This window comes from Taudactylus pleione, unplaced genomic scaffold (genome assembly GCF_031769625.1).
Source record: "Taudactylus pleione unplaced genomic scaffold, aTauple2 ptg000495l, whole genome shotgun sequence".
NCBI lineage: Eukaryota > Metazoa > Chordata > Amphibia > Anura > Myobatrachidae > Taudactylus > Taudactylus pleione.
This window is the reverse complement of record NW_028284897.1, coordinates 951,684-968,177: the sequence shown is the minus strand read 5'-3', so window position 1 is coordinate 968,177 and position 16,494 is coordinate 951,684. Positions and strand designations below refer to the sequence as shown.

Genomic DNA, 16,494 nt, shown 5'->3' with positions numbered 1-16,494 from the left:
CTGGTGGTGTCACCACTGTGGGAGGTGAGACAGTGCAGGACATACTGAGGACAATCTGTACTGATCCTACTTATCCTGTGATGTCCCTGTATTATTCCTCCATTACTACGTACCCTGCTCACATCTGTATTCTGCTGGGGATATCGGGAGCTGGATGCACATTACTGGTGGTGTCACCACTGTGAGAGGTGACAGTGCAGGACATACTGAGGACAATCTGTGCTGATCCTACTTATCCTGTGATGTCCCTGTATTATTTCTCCATTACTACGTACCCTGCTCACATCTGTATTCTGCTGGGGATATCGGGAGCTGGATGCACATTACTGGTGGTGTCACCCACTGTGGGAGGTGACAGTGCAGGACATACTGAGGACAATCTGTACTGATCCTACTTATCCTGTGATGTCCCTGTATTATTCCTCCATTACTACGTACCCTGCTCACATCTGTATTCTGCTGGGGATATCGGGAGCCTGATGCACATTACTGGTGGTGTCACCACTGTGGGAGGTCACAGTGCAGGACAAACTGAGGACAATTTGTACTGATCCTATTTATCCTGTGATGTCCCTGTATTATTCCCCCATTACTACGTACCGTGCTCACATCTGTATTCTGCTGGGGATATCGGGAGCTGGATGCACATTACTGGTGGTGTCACCACTGTGGGAGGTGAGACAGTGCAGGACATACTGAGGACAATCTGTACTGATCCTACTTATCCTGTGATGGCCCTGCATTATTCCTCCATTACTACGTACCCTGCTCACATCTGTATTCTGCTGGGGATATCAGGAGCTGGATGCACATTACTGGTGGTGTCACCACTGTGGGAGGTGAGACAGTGCAGGACATACTGAGGACAATCTGTGCTGATCCTACTTATCCTGTGATGTCCCTGTATTATTTCTCCATTACTACGTACCCTGCTCACATCTGTATTCTGCTGGGGATATCGGGAGCCTGATGCACATTACTGGTGGTGTCACCACTGTGGGAGGTGAGACAGTGCAGGACATACTGAGGACAATCTGTACTGATCCTACTTATCCTGTGATGGCCCTGCATTATTCCTCCATTACTACGTACCCTGCTCACATCTGTATTCTGCTGGGGATATCAGGAGCTGGATGCACATTACTGGTGGTGTCACCACTGTGGGAGGTGAGACAGTGCAGGACATACTGAGGACAATCTGTGCTGATCCTACTTATCCTGTGATGTCCCTGTATTATTCCCCCATTACTACGTACCCTGCTCACATCTGTATTCTGCTGGGGATATCGGGAGCTGGATGCACATTACTGGTGGTGTCACCACTGTGGGAGGTGACAGTGCAGGACATACTGAGGACAATCTGTACTGATCCTACTTATCCTGTGATGTCCCTGTATTATTCCCCCATTACTACGTACCCTGCTCACATCTGTATTCTGCTGTGGATATCGGGAGCTGGATGCACATTACTGGTGGTGTCACCCACTGTGGGAGGTGACAGTGCAGGACATACTGAGGACAATCTGTACTGATCCTACTTATCCTGTGATGTCCCTGTATTATTCCTCCATTACTACGTACCCTGCTCACATCTGTATTCTGCTGGGGATATCGGGAGCTGGATGCACATTACTGGTGGTGTCACCACTGTGGGAGGTGAGACAGTGCAGGACATACTGAGGACAATCTGTACTGATCCTACTTATCCTGTGATGTCCCTGTATTATTCCTCCATTACTACGTACCCTGCTCACATATGTATTCTGCTGGGGATATCGGGAGCTGGATGCACATTACTGGTGGTGTCACCCACTGTGGGAGGTGACAGTGCAGGACATACTGAGGACAATCTGTACTGATCCTACTTATCCTGTGATGTCCCTGTATTATTCCTCCATTACTACATACCCTGCTCACATCTGTATTCTGCTGGGGATATCGGGAGCTGGATGCACATTACTGGTGGTGTCACCACTGTGGGAGGTCACAGTGCAGGACATACTGAGGACAATCTGTACTGATCCTACTTATCCTGTGATGTCCCTGTATTATTCCTCCATTACTACGTACCCTGCTCACATCTGTATTCTGCTGGGGATATCGGGAGCTGGATGCACATTACTGGTGGTGTCACCACTGTGGGAGGTGAGACAGTGCAGGACATACTGAGGACAATCTGTACTGCTCCTACTTATCCTGTGATGTCCCTGTATTATTCCCCCATTACTACGTACCCTGCTCACATCTGTATTCTGCTGGGGATATCGGGAGCTGGATGCACATTACTGGTGGTGTCACCACTGTGAGAGGTGACAGTGCAGGACATACTGAGGACAATCTGTGCTGATCCTACTTATCCTGTGATGTCCCTGTATTATTCCTCCATTACTACATACCCTGCTCACATCTGTATTCTGCTGGGGATATCGGGAGCTGGATGCACATTACTGGTGGTGTCACCACTGTGGGAGGTCACAGTGCAGGACATACTGAGGACAATCTGTACTGATCCTACTTATCCTGTGATGTCCCTGTATTATTCCTCCATTACTACGTACCCTGCTCACATCTGTATTCTGCTGGGGATATCGGGAGCTGGATGCACATTACTGGTGGTGTCACCACTGTGGGAGGTGAGACAGTGCAGGACATACTGAGGACAATCTGTACTGATCCTACTTATCCTGTGATGTCCCTGTATTATTCCTCCATTACTACGTACCCTGCTCACATCTGTATTCTGCTGGGGATATCAGGAGCTGGATGCACATTACTGGTGGTGTCACCACTGTGGGAGGTGAGACAGTGCAGGACATACTGAGGACAATCTGTGCTGATCCTACTTATCCTGTGATGTCCCTGTATTATTCCTCCATTACTACGTACCCTGCTCACATCTGTATTCTGCTGGGGATATCAGGAGCTGGATGCACATTACTGGTGGTGTCACCACTGTGGGAGGTGACAGTGCAGGACATACTGAGGACAATCTGTACTGATCCTACTTATCCTGTGATGTCCCTGTATTATTCCCCCATTACTACGTACCCTGCTCACATCTGTATTCTGCTGGGGATATCGGGAGCTGGATGCACATTACTGGTGGTGTCACCACTGTGGGAGGTGACAGTGCAGGACATACTGAGGACAATCTGTACTGATCCTACTTATCCTGTGATGTCCCTGTATTATTCCTCCATTACTACGTACCCTGCTCACATCTGTATTCTGCTGGGGATATCGGGAGCCTGATGCACATTACTGGTGGTGTCACCACTGTGGGAGGTCACAGTGCAGGACAAACTGAGGACAATTTGTACTGATCCTATTTATCCTGTGATGTCCCTGTATTATTCCCCCATTACTACGTACCCTGCTCACATCTGTATTCTGCTGGGGATATCGGGAGCTGGATGCACATTACTGGTGGTGTCACCACTGTGGGAGGTGACAGTGCAGGACATACTGAGGACAATCTGTACTGATCCTACTTATCCTGTGATGTCCCTGTATTATTCCTCCATTACTACGTACCCTGATCACATCTGTATTCTGCTGGGGATATCGGGAGCTGGAAACACATTACTGGTGGTGTCACCACTGTGGGAGGTGACAGTGCAGGACATACTGAGGACAATCTGTAAATAGTCATGATGACAGATTAGTTATGTTCCCATATTACATCATGTGGTCTTGTTATTGCACAAATAGGCCAATAGTACTATAATAATCTAATACAGAGAGTTTTCCAAATTCCGCCATTACAGGCCATGGTTTAAGGATATCCATGCTTGAATCCATATGGTTAAATCAAACTGACTGAGGCACTAATTGAGTAACCTGTGCTCAAGCATGAAATTCCTTTAAGTCTGGCCTGTAATAGTGGAGTTTGGGAACCTCTGATCTGATAGAATAAGGAAAGTGAAAGCCATTACATGAGGAACCTGTTGGAGCCCTATGTTGGTGACATCCGTGTGGATATATAATCAAGTGTAATATATTAGTATATAGGGGCTGATTCACCAGAGGACACAATGACGATAGTTACACAGATAGAGCGAATGTTTGCCATCACACCTGCGTATAAGTCACACAGCGATCACACTGCAATTACAGAAGCAAAGAGGAATACATCACATAGTGAGTGGCAGGGTGACCGTTTGGGGGAGGTAATGGGGGTGGACAGAATTCTACAGGTGTGTCTGTCCGTGTGATCGCCATGTCATGGGCGTGTGTCTGTGTGATCATCATGTCATGGGCGTGTTTGTCCGTGTGGTCGCCATGTCATGGGCGTGTATAAATTAGCCATAGAGATGGCAGCTGCAGCATGAGACCTCTCTGTGTGTCAGGAGAGCTGCAGTGTTTGTGGCTGGTCAGACCTGATGTAAATGTTGTGTGCCTGCTTGATGTGCGGCGATGGTACCGATGATTACACAGGAGGGTGACATTGGATAATAATGAGAATGCAGCAGTGGGCGTGGTTATGGCGGCTGTGCCTCGGCATTAGCATATATTATCACCTGCGATCTGTAAGAGACTGCAGCTGCATTTGCTTCCGCTGCTGAATCAGACCCATAGTGTGATAATGCAAATGTAATTTATTCTTCATCAAGCAGGGACAGCAATCTAGGCTAACATTGTATTTATGCTTGTTCTGATAATTCTCAATATTACAGTACTGTAAATACCGCTGCAATTTCTATATATTTCTAGACGCTCATACACATTGTTTTTCTCCTGTGTGACGTCGCTGATGTGTAACTAGATATGATTTCTGTGTAAAACATTTCCCACACTCAGGACATGAAAATGGTTTCTCACCTGTGTGACTTCTACGATGTACTACAAAATGTGATTTCTGTGTAAAACATTTCCCACACTCAGGACATGAATATGGTTTCTCACCTGTGTGACTTCTCTGATGTGTAACAAGAGTGAATTTCTTTGTGAAACATTTCCCACACTCAGGACATGGAAATGGCCTCTCACCTGTGTGACATCTCTGATGTATAACAAGATCTGATTTCTTTGTAAAACATTTCCCACACTCAGGACATGGAAATGGTTTCTCACCTGTGTGACTTTTCTGATGTGTAACAAAATGTGATTTGTCTGTAAAACATTTCCCGCACTCAGGACATGGAAATGGCCTCTCACCTGTGTGACGTCTCTGATGTATAACAAGATCTGATTTCTCTTTAAAGCATTTCCCACACTCAGGACATGAAAATGGTTTCTCACCTGTGTGACGTCTCTGATGTGAAACAAGAACTGATTTGTGTGTAAAACATTTCCCACATTCAGAACATGAAAATGGTTTCTCACCTGTGTGAATTCTCTGATGTATAACAAGAACTGATTTGTGTGTAAAACATATCCCACATTCAGAACATGAAAATGGGTTCTCACCTGTGTGACTTCGCTGATGTGTAACAAGTTCTGATTTCTGTGTAAAACATTTCCCACACTCAGAACATGGAAATGGCCTCTCACCTGTATGACTTCTCTCATGTACAGCAAGTGCTCCCTGCTGTTTAAAACATTTTCCACACTCAGAACATGCATATGGTCTCTCACCTGTGTGACGTCTCTGATGTATAACAAGAGATGATTTCTGTGTAAAACATTTCCCACACTCAGAACATGGAAATGGCCTCTCACCTGTGTGACTTCTCTGATGTACATCAAGTGCTCCCTGCTCTAGAAAACATTTCCCACACTCAGAACATGAATATGGTCTCTCACCTGTGTGAATCTTTGTATGTCTACTAAGATAACTTTTCAGAGTAAAACATTTCCCACACTCAGAACATAGAAAAGGCCTCTCAGCTGCGTGAACTTTCTTCTGATGTATAGAAAGACTGATCTGCTTGGTAAAACTTTTCCCACAATCAGAACATGAGAATGGATTATCACCTGTGTGATCTGAGCTGTGTGTAACACTAATGGGATTATCAGGAGAACATTCCTCATGGTTAGAGGGATCAGAGGATAGATAAGCACTGTGAGATGCTGGATGTATACTGGGGATAATGGGTTTTTCTCCTGGAGAGTCCTGTGAGAAGTTATTGTCTAGGTCACAATCTGTAGATAATATGAGACGTCTCCTCAAATTATTCCTGCTGCTGTGTCCATCTGCTGGGAACAGAATAATTATATGGGAATTACCATCACTGCAGAGCTATACCATACTGTGTAACTATAAGACGTGCCCGGCTGTACCCCAACATCTCCATACTGTGTAACTATAAGACGTGCCCGGCTGTACCCCAACATCTCCATACTGTGTAACTATAAGACGTGCCCGGCTGTACCCCAACATCTCCATACTGTGTAACTATAAGACGTGCCCGGCTGTACCCCAACATCTCCATACTGTGTAACTATAAGACGTGCCCGGCTGTACCCCTACATCTCATACTGTGTAACTATAAGACGTGCCCGGCTGTACCCCAACATCTCCATACTGTGTAACTATAAGACGTGCCAGGCTATACCCCAACATGTCGATACTGTGTAACTATAATAAGACGTGCCCAGCTGTACCCCAACATCTCCATACTGTGTAACTATAAGACTTGCCCGGCTGTACCCCAACATCTCCATACTGTGTAACTATAATAAGACGTGCCCGGCTGTACCCAACATCTCATACTGTGTAACTATAATAAGACGTGCCCGGCTGTACCCCAACATCTCCATACTGTGTAACTATAATAAGACGTGCCTGACTGTACCCCAACATCTCCATACTGTGTAACTATAAGACGTGCCCGGCTGTACCCCAACATCTCCATACTGTGTAACTATAATAAGACATGTCCGGCTGTACACCAACATCTCCATACTGTGTAACTATAATAAGACGTGCTTGACTGTACCCCAACATCTCCATACTGTGTAACTATAATAAGACGTGCTTGACTGTACCCCAACATCTCCATACTGTGTAACTATAATACGTGCCCGGCTGTACTCCTACATCTCCATACTGTGTAACTATAATAAGACGTGCCCGGCTGTACCCCAACATCTCCATACTGTGTAACTATAAGACGTGCCCGGCTGTACCCCAACATCTCCTACTGTGTAACTATAAGACGTGCCCGGCTATACCCCAACATCTCCATACTGTGTAACTATAATAAGACGTGCCCGGCTGTACCCCAACATCTCCATACTGTGTAACTATAAGACGTGCCCGGCTGTACCCCAACATCTCCATACTGTGTAACTATAATAAGACGTGCCCGGCTGTACACCAACATCTCCATACTGTGTAACTATAATAAGACGTGCCCGGCTATACCCCAACATCTCCATACTGTGTAACTATAATAAGACGTGCCCGGCTGTACCCCAACATCTCCATACTGTGTAACTATAATAAGACGTGCCCGGCTGTACCCCAACATCTCCATACTGTGTAACTATAAATAAGACGTGCCCAGCTGTACCCCAACATCTCCATACTGTGTAACTATAAGACGTGCCCGGCTGTACACCAACATCTCCATACTGTGTAACTATAATAAGACGTGCCCGGCTATACCCCAACATCTCCATAGTGTGTAACTATAATAAGATGTGCCCGGCTGTACCCTAACATCTCCATACTGTGTAACTGTAATAAGACGTGCCCGGCTGTACCCCAACATCTCATACTGTGTAACTATAATAAGATGTGCCCGGCTGTACCCCAAAATCTCCATACTGTGTAACTATAAGACGTGCCTGACTGTACCCCTACATCTCATACTGTGTAACTATAAGACGTGCCCGGCTGTACCCCAACATCTCCATACTGTGTAACTATAATAAGCCGTGCCCAGCTGTACCCCAACATCTCCATACTGTGTAACTATAATAAGACGTGCCCAGCTGTACCCCAACATCTCCATACTGTGTAACTATAAGACGTGCCCGGCTGTACCCCAACATCTCCATCCTGTGTAACTATAATAAGACGTGCCCAGCTGTACCCCAACATCTCCATACTGTGTAACTATAAGACGTGCCCGGCTGTACCCCAACATCTCCATCCTGTGTAACTATAATAAGACGTGCCCAGCTGTACCCCAACATCTCCATACTGTGTAACTATAAGACGTGTCCGGCTGTACCCCAACATCTCATACTGTGTAACTATAAGACGTGCCCGGCTGTACCCCAACATCTCCATACTGTGTACCTATAATAAGCCGTGCCCAGCTGTACCCCAACATCTCCATACTGTGTAACTATAATAAGACGTGCCCGGCTGTACCCCAACATCTCCATACTGTGTAACTATAATAAGACGTGCCCGGCTGTACCCAAACATCTCCATACTGTGTAACTATAATAAGACGTGCCCGGCTGTACCTCAACATCTCCATACTGTGTAACTATAATAAGACGTGCCCGGCTGTACCCCAATATCTCCATACTGTGTAACTATAATAAGACGTGCCCGGCTGTACCCAAACATCTCCATACTGTGTAACTATAATAAGACGTGCCCGGTTGTACCCCAACATCTCATACTGTGTAACTATAATAAGACGTGCCCGGCTGTACCCCAACATCTCCATTCTGTGTAACTATAATAAGATGTGCCCGGCTGTACACCCAACATCTCCATACTGTGTAACTATAATAAGACGTGCCCGGCTGTACCCCCAAAATCCCCATACTGTGTAACTATAACACATGCATGCTCTATACATTATATCACACACAGGACATACTAGCTGCACCCTGCTGTGTCCTCACACTCTCCTGATCTCCATCTCAGTATGTGTAACAGAGTGCAGGCATGGTCTATACATTATATCACACACAGGTCATACTAGCTGTATCCTGCTGTGTCCTCACACTCTCCATATCTCCATCTCAGTATGTGTAACAGAGTGCAGGCATGGTCTATACATTATATCACACACAGGACATACTAGCTGCACCCTGCTGTGTCCTCACACTCTCCGTATCTCCATCTCAGTATGTGTAACAGAGTGCAGGCATGGTCTATACATTATATCACACACAGGACATACTAGCTGTATCCTGCTGTATCCTCACACTCTCCATATCTCCATCTCAGTATGTGTAACAGAGTGCAGGCATGGTCTATACATTATATCACACACAGGACATACTAGCTGTATCCTGCTGTGTCCTCACACTCTCCATATCTCCATATCAGTATGTGTAACAGAGTGCAGGCATGGTCTATACATTATATCACACACAGGTCATACTAGCTGCACCCTGCTGTGTCCTCACACTCTCCATATCACCATCTCAGTATGTGTAACAGAGTGCAGGCATGGTCTATACATTATATCACACACAGGTCATACTAGCTGCACCCTGCTGTGTCCTCACACTCTCCATATCACCATCTCAGTATGTGTAACAGAGTGCAGGCATGGTCTATACATTATATCACACACAGGACATACTAGCTGTATCCTGCTGTGTCCTCACACTCTCCATATCTCCATCTCAGTATGTGTAACAGAGTGCAGGCATGGTCTATACATTATATCACACACAGGTCATACTAGCTGCACCCTGCTGTGTCCTCACACTCTCCATATCTCCATCTCAGTATGTGTAACAGAGTGCAGGCATGGTCTATACATTATATCACACACAGGACATACTAGCTGCATCCTGCTGTGTCCTCACACTCTCCATATCTCCATCTCAGTATGTGTAACAGAGTGCAGGCATGGTCTATACATTATATCACACACAGGTCATACTAGCTGTATCCTGCTGTGTCCTCACACTCTCCATATCTCTATCTCAGTAAATGTAAAATAACCAGTTTGTATCTCTCTAGGAATTAATATCTTCACTGGAGGTTAGATACGCTCTAACCTCTAAGGGGATCTACTGGAACATGCAAAAGAACCAGCTGGACTCAAATGAATCAGCAAAAACACAATGGAACAGAAAAATCCACATTTTAAACAATCGGGATCCACCATTACCCTCGCTGTGGACCTCCAGGCAGAAAATGTAATACTTTCCTAAAAGATAATTATACAGGTCTGGTTCATATCTCTGGTAAAACAGAATGAAACCAGTACAAGAAATCACATTCAAAGATGTTATTACCATCAGTGATCATTGATAATGTCAGGCAGTAGTGGTCAGGAAGGATCATGGGTAATATCCCATTGAAGGGCATGGGGAGGACCATCAACAAAGGTCATTTTTGAAGTGGACAGTAAAGAACATGAGTAGCTGGTAGAAGACAAAGATATGATGAGTGTGGGGAGGAGACTGGTCAGATCTCTGGGCTGGTAACACAGTGACATGATGTGAGGAGGAGAGCAGGAGTATAATAGGGGCTGATGGCTCCTGATGTATGAGATACACCAGAGAGTGTGGGGAGGAGACTGGTCAGATCTCTGGGCTGGTAACACACAGTGACATGATGTGAGGGGGAAAGCAGGAGTATAATAGGGGATGATGGCTCCTGATGTATGAGATACACCAGAGAGTGTGGGGAGGAGACTGGTCAGATCTCTGGGCTGGTAACACACAGTGACATGATGTGAGGGGGGAGCAGGAGTATAATAGGGGCTGGTGGCTCCTGATGTATGAGATACACCAGAGAGTGTGGGGAGGAGACTGGTCAGATCTCTGGGCTGGTAACACACAGTGACATGATGTGAGGGGGAGAGCAGGAGTATAATAGAGGCTGATGGCTCCTGATGTATGAGATACACCAGAGAGTGTGGGGAGGAGACTGGTCAGCTCTCTGGGCTGGTAACACACAGTGACATGATGTGAGGGGGAAAGCAGGAGTATAATAATAGCAAATGGCTCCTGAATCCCCCACTGTGCATATACATTTTATTCATTAGTTTGTACTGACAGAGGAGGGTGTAGGATAAGAGATTGCTGTAGTGACTGAACAGAGTATGTGACTCTTTTCTGCAATAAGTGTTTATTACTCACCTGTGCTGATATCTGTAGGGATTTCCTCCTCTTTACACTTCTGATCACCCCTCACATACGTCTCTTCTTCTCCCTCTATATCTTCTGCCTTTATATCAATCACATACGTCTCTTCTACCTCTATAACTTCTACCTTTATATCATTCACATACGTCTCTTCTTCTCCCTCTGTATCTTCTGTCTTCATATCAGTCACATACGTCTCTTTTTCTCCCTCTGTATCTTCTGCCTTCATATCAGTCACATACGTCTCTTCTCCCTTCATATCAGTCACATACGTCTCTTCTTCTCCCTCTGTATCTTCTGCCTTCATATCAGTCACATATGTCTCTTCTCCCTCTGTATCGTCTGCCTTTATATCAGTCACATACGTCTCTTCTTCTCCCACTGTATCTTCTGCCTTTATATCAGTCACATATGTCTCTTCTTCTCCCACTGTATCTTCTGCCTTTATATCAGTCACATATGTCTCTTCTTCTCCCTCTATATCTTCTGTCTTCATATCAACAAGATCTTCACTCTGAATGACACATAAAATAATCAAGTCTAATTTAATTGAGAATAAACAGTAAAATAATCAGTGTATAATACACACACAGATTCTCTATAGATCATATAGTCACAGTCACTTTGGTATACTGGTATCTACCTGATGCTCCTGTGGGGTCCTGCGACTCTCCTCTGTACAATCCTGTGAATAAAGATGATGGGGACATCTCTCTGTGGTATTTCTATTACTGGGTCCATCTATAGGAAACACAGTGACTGAGTACATTGTATATATGTGCTTATCAGGTAATGTGTGTATATAGGGCTCCCAAACCTGCTCTACCCTGTACAATAAATGACAGTCTCCTCTTACCCAGTGATGTGAGGTGCAGGTGATTCTCCATCATCGTGTCCTTGTACAGACCCATGTTCCTCTATATATTCCCTCTTCTGCATGGAGACATAGACAGTGACATCCTGACACCTTATAGGAACCTGACACACACAATGATATAGTCATCTCCCAGACACATCCCCTGGTTGTACTGTCATGTATTATTACTACAGATATAAGTGATGTTACAATGACACTCTCAGATCCCCTCACCTCCCCAGTCATGTCCCTGTATTATTACTATAGATAAAAGTGATGTCACTGTGACACTCCCCTGGATTTAGTCGTCGATCCAATTAGACATGACAGTCGCATCCACGAGTAAGTACAGCTATATGCCACACTTACGGTCCCACCACACACATATAAATATCCATGGTTGCGGGGCTAGATCGGGCCATGAGTGGAGCAGGTTGCAGGTTAGTTGGTGGCGATAACTCACCCCTTTGCGTCTACTTGAATCAAAGCCATAGTATTCCCAGTCATTTCACTCCTGTCTTTGTCTTTAATATAGCATATACACTAGATAAGCTCACTTAAAAAAACAGGGATCATATTTAAACATGCACCACCGAAAGATGTAATTTGAAATCTGAGAGCTCTCATGGTAAAGGTTGTTTTAAATTACAAAAAAACCCTCTATTTACTCAGGTAGTTACTGTAAGAGGCAATATGTGTATGTGTGTGTGTAGGTGGTCGAGTGATAAGTGAGGGGTTATATTTTGCAACAAAGGTTAGTTTCTTTGTATCACTCTATATCAGCTCTAAGAAATATGATGATAGAGAATCAGCCCTTAGTCACATCTCCATCTAACACCACTAGTAATACATGTGTCCTGTTATTCCCTAATAACTACAGGGTTATTACATCTGATGCTCCATCTACCACTGATCTGTATTATTGTATTACTGAGAATCAGACCTTAGTCACATCTCCATCTAACACCACTAGTAATACATGTGTCCTGTTATTCCCTAATAACTACAGGGTTATTACAGCTGATGCTCCATCTACCACTGATCTGTATTATTGTATTACTGAGAATCAGCCCTTAGTCACATCTCCATCTAACAGCACTAGTAATACATGTGTCCTGTTATTCCCTAATAACTACAGGGATATTACATCTGATGCTCCATCTACCACTGATCTGTATTATTATATTACTGAGAATCAGCCCTTAGTCACATCTCCATCTAACAGCACTAGTAATACATGTGTCCTGTTATTCCCTAATAACTACAGGGATATTACATCTGATGCTCCATCTACCACTGATCTGTATTATTATATTACTGAGAATCAGCCCTTAGTCACATCTCCATCTAACAGCACTAGTAATACATGTGTCCTGTTATTCCCTAATAACTACAGGGTTATTACATCTGATGCTCCATCTACCACTGATCTGTATTATTGTATTACTGAGAATCAGCCCTTAGTCACATCTCCATATAACACCACTAGTAATACACGTGTCCTGTTATTCCCTAATAACTACAGGTTTATTACAGCTGATGCTCCATCTACCACTGATCTGTATTATTGTATTACTGAGAATCAGTCCTTAGTCACATCTCCATCTAACACCACTAGTAATACATGTGTCCTGTTATTCCCTAATAACTACAGGGTTATTACATCTGATGCTCCATCTACCACTGATCTGTATTATTGTATTACTGAGAATCAGACCATAGTCACATCCCCATCTAACAGCACTAGTAATACATGTGTCCTGTTATTCCCTAATAACTACAGGGTTATTACAGCTAGTGCTCCATCTACCACTGATCTGTATTATTGTATTACTGAGAATCAGACCATAGTCACATCTCCATCTAACACCACTAGTAATAAATGTGTCCTGTTATTCCCTAATAACTACAGGGATATTACATCTAATGCTCCATCTACCACTGATCTGTATTATTGTATTACTGAGAATCAGCCCTTAGTCACATCTCCATATAACACCACTAGTAATACATGTGTCCTGTTATTCCCTAATAACTACAGGGATATTACATCTAATGCTCCATCTACCACTGATCTGTATTATTGTATTACTGAGAATCAGCCCTTAGTCACATCTCCATATAACACCACTAGTAATACATGTGTCCTGTTATTCCCTAATAACTACAGGGATATTACATCTAATGCTCCATCTACCACTGATCTGTATTATTGTATTACTGAGGATGATATTAGTGGTATTTGCCAACCAAGAGGAAATTGTTACCTACATGTGCATCTAAATTGGCAAAAAAATGTATGGTATGTACTAAGGGTCACATCTGTGAGAGAACCTGGCAATCGGGTCCCTTGTTTCATCCTCGTCTACCCAGAGGCCAGACTTTGTGAGAGAGAAAAGATCCAGACTAATATATAGTAATGTTCTTTATTGTGTTATTTATTAATGTGTGACATCCTGTACAAGGAGACGGCTGGGAGACGGGAATAATAATAAATCACAGGATAGTGACAATCTTACCTGTGGAAGTGTTCTTATGTCCACTTCAAGTGTCTGCAATAATCAGAGGCTTGGGTAAAACCCCTGTATAAGAGGGAAGAAACTACATATGAGATAAATAGAAAATGTCAGATATCAATTACCTACATAACGCATAAACACAAACAGGACCTAAATAAAGCATAACCACAAATAGCACCTACATAGAGCATAACCACAAATAGCACCTACATAGAGCATAAACACAAACAGGACCTACATAGAGCATAACCACAAATAGCACCTACATAGAGCATAACTACAAATAGCACCTACATAGAGCATAACCACAAATAGCACCTACATAGAGCATAACCACAAATAGCACCTACATAGAGCATAACTACAAATAGCACCTACATAGAGCATAAACACAAATAGCACCTACATAGAGCATAACCACAAATAGCACCTACATAGAGCATAAACACAAACAGGACCTACATAGAGCATAACCACAAATAGCACCTACATAGAGCATAACCACAAATAGCACCTACATAGAGCATAAACACAAATAGCACCTACATAGAGCATAACCACAAATAGCACCTACATAGAGCATAACCACAAATAGCACTACATAGAGCATAACCACAAATAGCACCTACATAGATCATAAACACAAATAGCACCTACATAGAGCATAAACACAAATAGCACTACATAGAGCATAACCACAAATAGCACCTACATAGATCATAAACACAAATAGCACCTACATAGATCATAACCACAAATAGCACCTACATAGAGCATAACCACAAATAGGACCTACACAGAGCATAACCACAAATAGCACCTACATAGAGCATAAACACAAACAGGACCTACATAGAGCATAACCACAAATAGCACCTACATAGAACATAACCACAAATAGGACCTACACAGAGCATAACCACAAATAGGACCTACATAGAGCATAACCACAAATAGCACCTACATAGAGCATAACCACAAATAGGACCTAGCGTTCCCGCTAGGCTGTTTCAGCGGGCGCCTTGCTCTGCCCTATTTTTGAAGGGCAGAAAGCACCCTGCCCTCCAGCGCGGAGCCCTGCTGAAACAGCCTTCGGGTTCCGTCCTCCATCCGCGGGCTGCAGTGTCCCGTGGGTGGGGAAAACGGCAGAGCGGAGGTCACCGCCGGTGAACGGATTCCATCACAGTGACCGCAGTGCTTGGGGGCTGCCCGGCTTGTCCGTAAGTACCGGGCATGCCCCCAAGAGTGACGAAAAGGGGACGCGTCACTTTTCAGTGACCATGCCCTTACTCTAGGTCTGGTTCCCTGCCTGTCACCGGACCTAGAGTGAAAACTAAGGACCTACAGAGAGCATAACCACAAACAGAACCTACATAGAGCATAACCAGAAATAGGACCTACATAGAGCATAACCACAAACAGGACCTACATAGAGCATAACCAGAAACAGGACCTACATAGAGCATAACCAGAAATAGCACCTACATAGAGCATAACCAGAAGCAGGACCTACATAGAGCATAACCACATACAGGACCTACATAGAGTATAACCACATACAGGACCTACATAGAGCATAACCACATACAGGATCTACATAGATCATAACCAGAAATAGGACCTACATGTAATCAGAGCAGCGATATAATAAATCAAGAAGCATCACAAAAAACATGTAAAGGATGACAGATCATTAATGACCCGGTTGGACAAGAACTCCGGCAACTGCTGACTGACACTAAATGGACGCGTACGCGCAATGTAGCAAATTTCAGCAAATCTCTATTCAAAAACATGGTTGAGATTCAGGTGAGAGGGAATACTATATGGAGGTGTTGGAATGGGCATTTCAGTGCAACACAAAAGGTACTGCTGCCCATTCCTACCATCACTTTGGTGGCAGTCGCCTTGCACGTCCGCTCTTTCTATACGCCAGTCACTAATCTGCTCAGGGTTAGTACTGCTCATGGGCAGGATGCGGGGGCCAGGTTAGAGGACAGAGCTGCAGACAGAACTGTAGTGATCAGCCTAGCACCCTGCTCCTGTCACAACCCATGCAGTTCCTTTTTCCTGTCTGGGGTGTCACTAACTGATCTGGTGGTTCTAGCACACTATGGTATGTATCTCAGCAGTTTGTTGCATTAGCAAGTAATATCA

General features: G+C 44.2%; 1 protein-coding gene across 1 annotated transcript in view; it reads right to left on the bottom strand.

Moving 5' to 3' along the window:
• Positions 1–16,494, bottom strand: part of LOC148502496 (uncharacterized) — a 258,997-nt gene that overhangs the window by 130,385 nt on the left and 112,118 nt on the right. The window contains 3 exon segments of the mRNA XM_088449791.1: positions 4,747–6,138; positions 10,957–11,476; positions 11,606–11,698. Of these exon segments, the coding sequence (XP_088305917.1) occupies positions 4,747–6,138; positions 10,957–11,476; positions 11,606–11,698 (2,005 nt within the window).